Below are 10,596 nucleotides of genomic sequence, written 5' to 3'. Positions count from 1 at the left end.
TTGAATTCCTGGGGGGGGGGGGAAGCCCCAATTAACAGTACGCCTCATTATGTTGAGGTAGTATTTGGATTTTCACCATTATTACCTCATCATTACCTCAGTAATCCCACATGTCAGGGTTATTTCTCTGATAATTAAGGGAGCCCCATAAAACATCACACAGAAGCAGGGAGGGGCTTGAATCCCTGACGCGTTACGCTGAGAATTGACTGCTGCAAACAACTGTTTCATCTGCTGGTAATCCCAAACGCACGGGAAACAGATGACTAAGACTAAATAAGGGAACTATTACTTCTTTTAATATTAAAAAAAAAAACAACAACCAAATCAAAACACCAAAACCCAACCCAAAAGTTGAAATTATGGCCCATGACTATATCATATAAAAGTCCTGGATAGAAGGCACAACAAACAAATCCTGAAAAACACAGGTAACCAGAAGACAACAAAAGTGCTGGTAACTCCACTGAGAGAGAAGGTGAAGAGGGAACTCTGGGAGGAACGTGTGGAATAAAAATGTCAGATTCAGTCCCATGAAACCAACGAGATACAACTATGATCTGGAATGACAAATCAAATAAATTGTAAATATTTTATTTTACCTGTAATGCAATGTAAGAAATATTTTCCCTTAGAGCAAGAGATGATGTTGCTTCCAGTAATACAAGCAAGATGAGAAGAAAGCTACTGATGAAGAAATGATACATCATCTGTGAAGACGCAGCTGACGTGACAGCAAATGCAATAATGACAACTCAGTCACACATAAGGACTATAATGAGAAATCATACAAGAGCAGAGCTAGAAGATTAATTATGTTCGCCACCAAAATCAGATGCAGGGAAAGCAAGCAAGGCAAAAAGTAAAATCAAAGGGCCCTGAGTTACCACACTGATCCATGTTCATGTGCAAAAGTGTCTTCTGTTTCTCCCTAGGCAGAGAGATTTTACTGTAACGGGGTAGTATCTAAACATATTAATCATCTCACTAGATGAACACTAAGTGTTCCACAACAGGCACTATTAATACGTGTTACTGGTAACTACCCTCCTTTAAAAGTAAACTTTGAAAAGTAAACACTTCGAAACAATACTAATTATGAAGGCCTCTGTTTTTCAGTAGTCATTCAGGGAGGAAAAACAGTTTTGTAGCTTGGACACATCTGCTCCAAGCACTATCCCATGATTGATTTTCTTATCATTAGATTCATATGCTCTTTGTATTAAGCAGGCTTTGCGTGAGCCAACCACCAATTTTTTTTATTCTGTCCAGCAGCTCGACACCAACAAATTAGAAGAAGGTTATCACAGTTGCCAGTTTTGAAGTACAACTGCGGCTCCATATTCAGCTCGCCCAATTTTTAATGTGGCAGCATAAGAGTAGAATGGGCTGGTCCTAAAGAGCCTTGCTTGCTTCGACTGGATCTGCAGCTGACTGGGTCAAATTAAGCACCAAGGGCAGTTTGATGCAAACACAAGAAGGAGATCAAACAGCTGCTCTCTAACAAGAACGCCTCACACATTAGACTTCTCAATGACACATCAAAGCTCCAGGCACAGGAGCATTTTAACGCTTTGTGCAATTTGAGCCAGGCACACCTACAAGGAATGAAGGCAGCTCAGTGGAAAACTAAGAATAGGAGATCCAGTTTTCACTGGTATGCAGACTAGGAAATGCTTTTATGAAGAGATAAAATCTCTTCGTGTTCCCATGCATTAGCTCCCCTTTTTAGCTTTGACAGGTGTTCCCCACTTACGTAAAAGAAGCAAATTGCTAGCACATGGGCAGAATGTATCATCTTTTTACTGGGCTGCTCCTCTTGTACTCAGGAGCCTGTCTTCAATGACTAAGTCAAAACTGCTCATCAACTGATGGTATTCACCCCTCAGCTAATGAAACAGAGAAAACTCCAAAAGCCACCAGTCATGATAAAAACTAGGGGGTTTTTTCCTGTTAAAATAACTTTAACTGGTAACCCAAATATGGGAAAGAGTGTGCCAGGAGCCCAAAGTGGATCTCTAAAAGAGTAAAGATGATTGCACCTAAGGCAGTAACCAACACTGCACTTTCCTCTCTGCTACACCTGGGAAGCAACCACCTGGAAATGTTCTCAATAATTCAAACAGCCACCTCACGGACAAAGTGGTGCCAAAGAACTGATACAGTTTTTGACTGGCATAGTTTCATTGCACCACGCATTTTGACAGGAGGTGAGACTTCTGGATCTTTCAGTATTTAAAGACACACGGAGTTTACTTGTGGGAAAATAACAGCTCAAGACCAAAAAAACCCAAACATTTCAATGATACCTGAAGTTATCCCTTAAAGTTTGTCAAACTAGTATTAAACTCTGTGAGAGAAGGTTCTGACCAAAAGACTTCGAGGTAAATTGGTTACTGTGCTACTACAACTGTTAAAATAATAGCTGCAGCATATGCCAAAAAAAAAAAGAAAAAAAAAAAGGAAGGTTTGAATGAACGCATGCAGCCACCTTACCAGTGATTAAAAGCACACATACTTTATTTTACAAGCTTACCTGGCCCACCCACGCAGGTTTGTTGCCTGAGTGAACACAAGGGGCACTATATACTGGTAAATTATCCAGTAAGTCAATTTGTTAGGTAAGCATTAAATCCCAGATAAAGGTAACCAGCACTTTCTCTCTGTGCAATGCTCGGCAACCACTTACTCCTTTGCCTCACTGGCAACGCAGACCAGGAAAACAGGGCTAATACCCCTAGGGCTGCACAGCCCTCACATACGGGATCACCTTCTTTGCTGCGGTGGCAGCTGGGTGCCAGGCCTGCAGCCTGCTGTTTGCCACACCACCATACAGCTGCAGGGCGGCAGGAAAAGCGCTGCTGCCTCCACCCTCACCACAAGCAGGCCGAGGCGGCAGCAGTGGCCCTGCCACCATGGCCAGGACTACACCACCACAGGCCCAACGCCCCAGCAGCCACCCACAGCCGGTGACAACAGGGCCCTGACACACAACCAGGAACGGGCCAGAGAGACGCAGCCAGCTGAGGTAGTGGCAACCCTGAGGTAGAGGGGCTTAGAACGCCACGGGGAGCCCTAGGACACAGGCCCTGCTTAGCCTACCTCCAGCAGAGCCCTCAGCACCGCCATGACGGCTGGGCGCTGCAGGCAGGCACAGCTTCTCCCATCTCCTAGCAACCGGCAGGGTGAACGACAGCCTCACAGCCAATAAATAGGCCTTCCCGCCCTGACAGACAGAAGGGAAGGGCGGCACCGACCAATGGGAGAGCAGATGGCCACGAAGGCGGGCATTGCGAGAACCCAATCGAAAAGCTTTCTGTCCCTAAGAGGGCGGGAGATGACGCCCTAAGAGGAGATTACGCTTCGGTCACAGACGGTGTGCTCTCCCTCCAATCAGAGCGCCCTCCCTCATCGCTCTCTCCTGATTGGTTAGCAGATGGCGGGAGGGCCTTAGGACGCCCCTTTACCCAATAGGAAGGTAGCACTGCGTGACAGGCGTTCAGATCAGCCAATTATTGCCGGCGCGGCCCCCCTACCCCTCTCTCTCGCAAAATGGCGGCGACAGCTCCGGCTCCCGCTCCGGCTCCTCCCGCGGCCGCCCCGGCTCAGAGCCCGACGGCGGCGCCCGCCACTCCGGCGGCAAACTCTACCCCTACCGCCGCCGCGCCGCCCCCTCCCGCCGCTCCGGCACCGCCGCCGACGGCCACTCCGCTGTCGGCAGCGCTTTCGGGCCCTTTCCCCGGCGGCCGCGTGGTGCGGCTGCACCCGGTCGTGCTCGCCTCCATAGTGGACAGCTTCGAGCGGCGCAACGAGGGGGCGGCGCGGGTCATCGGGACGCTGCTGGGTAAGAGCCGCCGGCCTCCCGTCCCGTCCCATCCCGCCGGCAGCCTGGGGGCGAGCGGCCTGCCGCCCCTACCGGCGCCACTCCCCACCCCCCAACCCCTCCTTTAACCGCACTGCCCTCCCGCAGGGACCGTGGACAAGCACTCGGTGGAGGTCACCAACTGCTTCTCCGTCCCGCACAACGAGTCCGAGGATGAGGTACGGAGCGGGGCCGGTGGGTCCGAGGGGCGGCCCGGTGATGGCGGCGTCAGGGCTTGTGCCCGCGTCGCCCCCGGCGAAGGGCTGAGCGGCCCCGTCACCGGCTGACTCGGCCCTGTCCCTGTCCCGTCCCTCAGGTGGCGGTCGATATGGAGTTTGCCAAAAACATGTACGAGTTGCACAAGAAGGTGTCTCCCAGCGAGATCATCTTGGGCTGGTAAGTTCTCCTTCTTTGCAAGAGGATGGCCAGCAGTGGTGGCTGTCCCTTAAACTGCCCGAAACTGGCAGTTCTCCTCACGGGCTGGGAAGCAGAAGGGCTGATGCTTGTGACAATAAGATCTTGTTGCAGAGGCAGCTGTAAAGCTGCTGGAACTCATAATGGGAAGAGATTCAGAGGGATGGAGTGTCTCTCCTATGAAGACAGGCTGAGAGAGTTGGGGTTGTTCAGCCTGGAGAAGAGGAGGCTCCTGGGAGACCTTAGAGCCCCTTCCAGTCCCTAAAGGGGCTCCAGGAGAGATGGGGAGGGACTCTTGATCAGGGAATGAAGCCATAGGATGAGGGAGAATGGTTTTAAACTGAAAGAGGGGAGATTTAGCTTAGATCTCAGGAAGAAATTCCTGTGAGGGTGGTGAACAGGTTGCCCAGAGAAGCTGTGGCTGCCCCATCCCTGGAGGGGTTTCAAGGCCAGGCTGGATGGGGCTTTGAGCAACCTGGTCTGGTGGGAGGTGTCCCCGTCCATGGCAGGGGGTTGGAACTCGATGATTTTTAAGGTCCCTTCCAACCCAAACCATTCTATGATTCTCTGAGATGGTAGTGGAGAATTACAGGCTTTTTGTTTCTCTCCAACAAAGGTATCGCAGAGGAGGGATGAGTTAGAGAAGGCCGGCCTAGCTCTGTTAGAAGAACTTAACCTCCTGTAATACAGCCCGCACCAGGGAAGATAACTGGTTAGAAAGGAAGGAGAACACAAAAGAGTAGTTTCAAGTATCAAAGGCCTCAGGAGGAATCAGTGACACCAGCTTGAGCACACAGTTCTCTGCTGAGAAAAGGAGAAAATACTCGTGTGTGGGATGCGAAGCAGGATCAGTGGGGTGTTACAGGAACAGAGCCCGTGTCCCAGTGTGTGGGCAGAGAGCTTTATTAGTCCTTTCATGCTTCTCTGATCCTACAAAACAGTTTAGTTCTGTTCCTGTGGAGCAAAATTCCTCAGCAGCCTTCTAATGGCACGGCAAAGTGCAGTTCTAATGACAGGAGTTTTCCTGTGCATGCAAGAAGCTAATTGCAGAGCAGCTAAAGGAGCCAGATTAACGAGTTACACCTCCTGCAGCGAGATGTTGGATTTGTGGAAGATCTACTTGGTTGGTCCAAGTTTCTTTGGCATGCTTTGACTTACACAAGGAGTTGGTCCAGAACGTAGAGAGAACTGAATCTTGGGTGTCTCATGTTAAGGGCACTGACTCTTCATGGCTGGTACTTCAATGTTAGGCCTGTGTGTGTTTTGGCCATGAGTGGGATTCCTACAATTCTGGGACATAAAACTACAAATTCCGTAGCTAAAACACTTGTATTTAGCACAGTTCTGCAGCTCACTGTTTGGAAACCAGTGTTTTAGGATACAAACCTCTTAAATACCAACAATACCAAGCATTAGGCCCTGGAATGTTGGGAGAACGGCTCCTCAACCTGTGCTCTTTCGAAGGTACGCAACGGGTCACGACATCACGGAGCACTCCGTCCTGATCCACGAGTATTACAGCCGGGAAGCGCACAATCCAATCCACCTCACCGTGGACACCAGCCTCCAGAACTCACGCATGAGCATTAAAGCCTACGTCAGGTACTGTGTGAACTCCTGAGAGGGACAGCATCGGGGTAACAAGGAACATAATGGGCTGCAGGGTCTCATTTTGGACAATATTGTGCAGTAGCTAAAACACAGCAGAGAACCAGGGGTCCTGGTGTCATGGTTTACTTCCCATTGGAATGTCTTGATCATCATATAGAAGTTGAAAGACCTAATCTTTCATAAGCTGGTACCTTGTTGGGGTGGAGAATTATGACTTAATTAACTTTAACAATGCTCTGATCATCTTTGTGATATTTTAGAGGATGTATATAGCTACTCCCAGCACGCTTTGACTGCTACACTGTAGTCACTGGGCTATACAAGTTGGAGGATTAGTGCAGTTAAAATATAACTGAAACAACATCTTCTTGATCAGTGTTTCTTTCCCTTCTTTAATCCTTTCCGTTTTTCTCAATTAATAATGGAGATTAAATATGGAGAAATTAAACTGTTCCACCTCACCGTTCTTCCCAGTACTGGCTGAAGAACTCTCCTCTTTGTAGTAGAATTGACTTCTTGACTGCGCACCTTCAAAAAGGAAGCTGTTCCATTACATCCTTCTTAAAGCATAAATGAACTTCAAATACCTTGAATAATAGGAATAATAAAGGTGTTGAGAGTGCTTTGTACTTGATTTTTTGTGATTTTATGTTTCTTCCTTAAATGATTTCTCCAAGAGCGTGGAGTATTTCAGGGCAGAAGAATACCTGCTCTAAGCAAGAAGGAGCTGTGGCTAAGAAGATAGTATTTAGCTCTTCACGCTGACACATCAGACTATCTGGGAATATTCTTGGATGAAAATAAGCAATTAATAGTATGCCAGGATGGATTTCCTGTCCTTGGTCATCCATGGTCTTAATATTGCTGATTTTGGTGAAAATGAGTAACCTGCTCACGTTCGCACTTCCGTGCTAACAGAGACCATTGAAATGGAAATCTATTACTTCCTCCCTTAAATATGTCCATGCTGAAAGTGGTTTTTTGCTGTTATTTTTTTTTCTAGTGCCCCGATGGGAGTCCCTGGTAAAACTATGGGCGTGATGTTCACACCTCTAACAGTGAAGTATGTTTACTACGATACAGAACGGATAGGAGGTGAATGTCTTCTTCCTATTTTGGCTATAACCATTGTTGTGACATTGTTTAAATGCTTTTCTTATACTCTGGTAAAATTGCCATCCTACTGGGAATAAGCTGTCTTGCTGAAGCTGTTGTAAAAACCTTCCGAAAGTTAAGGATTTAAGCTGTTTTCTGTGGCAGTCGGGTGGTTTTTTTTTTCACTGATACTCCTTTTCCTTTCAGTGGATCTTATCATGAAGACCTGTTTTAGCCCCAATCGAGTGATTGGCTTGTCCAGTGACTTGCAGCAGGTGGGATCAGCGTCAGCCAGGATTCAGGATACCCTGAGCATGGTGCTGCAGTACGCAGAGGATGTACTGGTAAGGCCAGATTTTTATGAGCCAGCAGATAAGTTTGATGTAAGCTCCGTGCATTTCATTTTTCCTTATATAAATTCTCTTTCTGGGCCATAAACTTCCTGAATTTTACTCACGTTGAAGCTTATGTTTCTTATGCTTAGTCTGGCAAAGTGGCTGCTGACAACACCGTTGGGCGATTCCTGATGGATCTTATTAACCAGGTGCCAAAGATTCCACCAGAGGACTTTGAGACAATGTTGAACAGCAATATCAATGTAAGTTCGTTGTTAATTTTTTCAGTGTATTGCCAGCAATTTTGAAAATTTGCCATAGACACAAATTTTTCTGTGGTCAACACCAGCTTAACTTTTCATACAAACACATTAGTAGAAAATACAGCCCTTTCTTATCAGTGATTTGATGTTTTAAGAGCTCAAGGTGGATAAAGGAGTTCACCATAATAATCTTGCAAGCAACTGCAAATGAAAGAATAAGTTTTAAAGTACTTAGGAATTATGCAAGTGATCTGAAAGCCAGCACCAGTTCTTCTTTTAGAGTGATTGGACAACTTGAATTACCAAGCTTAAAGCAGTAGGGATTTCAAGGATAACTGGTGATTTGCCTGAGCTGAAGTTCTGTCACTTTGGACATGTCACTGAGGACACCAACAAGTTTTTAGTGTGCTACCTTATTCCTCTAACAGATTTTTAGAAAGCGAAAGTTAAGTTTCTGAATGTGTTGTTCACCCACAGCCTGCGAGACCAGAACTAATTTTTAATTTTGCTGCTACCCTTTGACTTGCCTGGTTAACACGGGTGAACTCGCAGTTAAAATTTCACAAGCAGCATTCCATATTCTGGCAAAACCTTTTCCCTGCAAGGGAAGGATTCCTCAGGGTAGGCCTTTCAGGACTAACAACAGTATTTCTAGTAGCTGATTGTAAACTGCTTTACAGGTGTTAAAAATTCAACACCTAACAGGATACCATCTTTGTTAATATTTCTGACCACTCTGGGTTTTTTTTTTTTCCTTTCTCAGGACCTACTGATGGTAACCTACTTGGCAAACCTCACACAGTCACAGATTGCTCTCAATGAAAAACTTCTGAGTTTATAAAGAACCTCCTGCCACCCTACACTTCAAAGAGCCCGAAGAATGAGCAGATACACTTTTCTATGGTGTTGTTACAAATTACCCTGGACCGTAATTTAATTACATAGATGACTTGGTTTACATTTTTATTTCTGTTGCCCTGAAAAATCCCTACATGGTTTGGGAAATGAATGGAAATGGCTGCAGTTCAGTTGAGCCCAGTATTTTAACACGCAATACGTGAATCTTTTTGTCTCCTGGGTTTATCTACTTGTATAACAAAATACAGCTTTATTGTAAGAATGTATTTGAAATAAAAGTTCCATTACAATGGCAAGAATGACAATTATTTTTCTGTCCAGAAAAAAAACTGTTCTCATTTATTGTATCCTCAATCTACTTTTGAAAGAAAACTAGAGTGGATGCAACTCCCATTCTGCAGACTTGTTTGCAGGTGGGGTATTTTTTCCCAATTGTTAAAGCACACTGAAAGCGTGGCTTCTTGTGTTGCCCATAATATGCTTTTCCATGGAAGACTGCAGAATGGTCACTGACAAGAGTGTGAGACAGTGAGTTTGGTTTACGTTATGCTATCTTTTCTATACCTTCCTGATCCTTTATGAAAGAAAATTGAGGTCAATAGAATGAGCCCCTTATAAAGTGGGGGTTCAGAGAATTAAACTGGCAACGGAGTTTGTGGTTAAAAGACTTTAGAAGTCTTAGAATCAGAGAATTGTCTAGGTTGGAAGGAACCTTTAAGATCGAGTCAAACCATCAACCTGATAAAAACCATCATTAAATCATATCTCTAAGCACCACTTCTACCTGTCTTAAATACCTCCAGGGATGGTGACTCAGCCACTTCCCTGGGCAGCCCATTCCAATGCTTAATAACCCTTTCAGTGTAAAAATCCAATCTGAACCTCCCCTGCCACAACTGGAGGAGCCCATGTCCTCTTGTCCTATTGCCTGTGACTTGGGAGAAGAGACTGACCCCTGCCTCTCTACACCCTCCTTTCAGGTAGTTGTAGAAAGTGAGAAGGTCTCCCTCCCCTCAGCCTCCTGTTTCTCCAGGCTGAACACCCCCAGCTCCCTCAGCCTCTCCTCATAAGACTTGTGCTCCAGACCCCTCACCAGCTTCATTGCCCTTCTCTGGACCTTCAGCTGAACTGAGGAGGTTTTACCTAATGGAGTAGAAGTGTCCCTCTTCTACAACATTAACTGTTCTCACCTAATTCCTAATGACTATTTCTGATGCCTCACATCTGTTTTGGTAAATGAATCTGAAATGGTAGAGAAGCCTGCAAAGCCAGTGTTCCCAAAATAATTTTTGTGCTAATTTGCCAGATAAATCCAAGAATGGGACTTGGGTTACAAATCTGTAGATTCTGTACTGGTTGTTCCAAACTGGTAGAATTCCCCAAGTGACTCAATGCTAAATTCTAAATTCTAATTGCAAGGATAAGGTACATAAAAATTGAAGATAAATCAAAGATTCTCTTCTCTTTGAAAATGTTATTTTTGAGCATTAAATAAGTGTTAAAACTTGGCTCTTGTTTTTTATTAGTCTGAATAAAAATATTTTGTTTTCCTTTCTCTTTTTTAAACTTTATATTCATAACTTCATCCATTTAACTATTTCACAAATTTCCAAGTCAAGGTATTTTTTAAAGTAAGCCTTGAACTAGGTGGAGGGAAAGAGGAAGCAGCAAAGCTGTGTAAGGCTCAGTTACTGCAAAAAAAGTTGCAAGGGGGTGGGGGGGAAGCATAACATTATCTCCCTGATCTCCTCTGGAGTAAACTCTTGCCATTCCCTGTTAGGAAAACTGATAAAATGTAAGATTTGAAACGCTCTACAAGTTTAAGAGCTATGCTTTTTAATAAGCTGCTGCGCACAGAATGCCATCCAATCTGGCCCTTTTTACTGGTTCAACAGCACATTATGAACTTCACTTTGACTCTGGAATTCTGAATGCCCAATTTCAAATTTCAGTGGCCACTCTTACAAAGGACAATATTGCAAACACAAATGTAACGCATCATTTTTTGCTTAATTGTAAAGCTAAATTGTAAAAGGCTGTATTATTACCTTGGAGGCATGCCATCTCTGGAGTTTGAAAATCTAGACAGGAATTCCTAAAGGTATTTTATTCTAATTGTTCCACTTTATGGAAATCTATCTAAAAATTTGAATTTCAA

At 45.0% G+C, this 10,596-nt stretch overlaps 1 protein-coding gene across 1 annotated transcript; it reads left to right on the top strand.

The window, feature by feature from the left end:
* The first annotated feature begins 3,529 nt into the window (after positions 1-3,529).
* On the top strand, positions 3,530-8,734 carry EIF3F (eukaryotic translation initiation factor 3 subunit F). Its single transcript, XM_014956370.1, has 8 exons — positions 3,530-3,844; positions 3,971-4,041; positions 4,179-4,258; positions 5,741-5,878; positions 6,891-6,982; positions 7,190-7,326; positions 7,467-7,580; positions 8,344-8,734. The coding sequence occupies exons 1-8, from the start codon at positions 3,553-3,555 to the stop codon at positions 8,419-8,421; spliced, it is 1,002 nt and encodes a 333-aa protein (XP_014811856.1). The 5' UTR covers positions 3,530-3,552; the 3' UTR covers positions 8,422-8,734.
* The last annotated feature ends 1,862 nt before the right edge of the window (positions 8,735-10,596 follow it).

This window comes from Calidris pugnax, unplaced genomic scaffold (assembly GCF_001431845.1).
Source record: "Calidris pugnax isolate Ruff unplaced genomic scaffold, ASM143184v1 scaffold196, whole genome shotgun sequence".
NCBI classification, from domain to species: Eukaryota; Metazoa; Chordata; class Aves; order Charadriiformes; family Scolopacidae; genus Calidris; species Calidris pugnax.
This window is presented reverse-complemented; position numbering and strand designations above follow the sequence as displayed.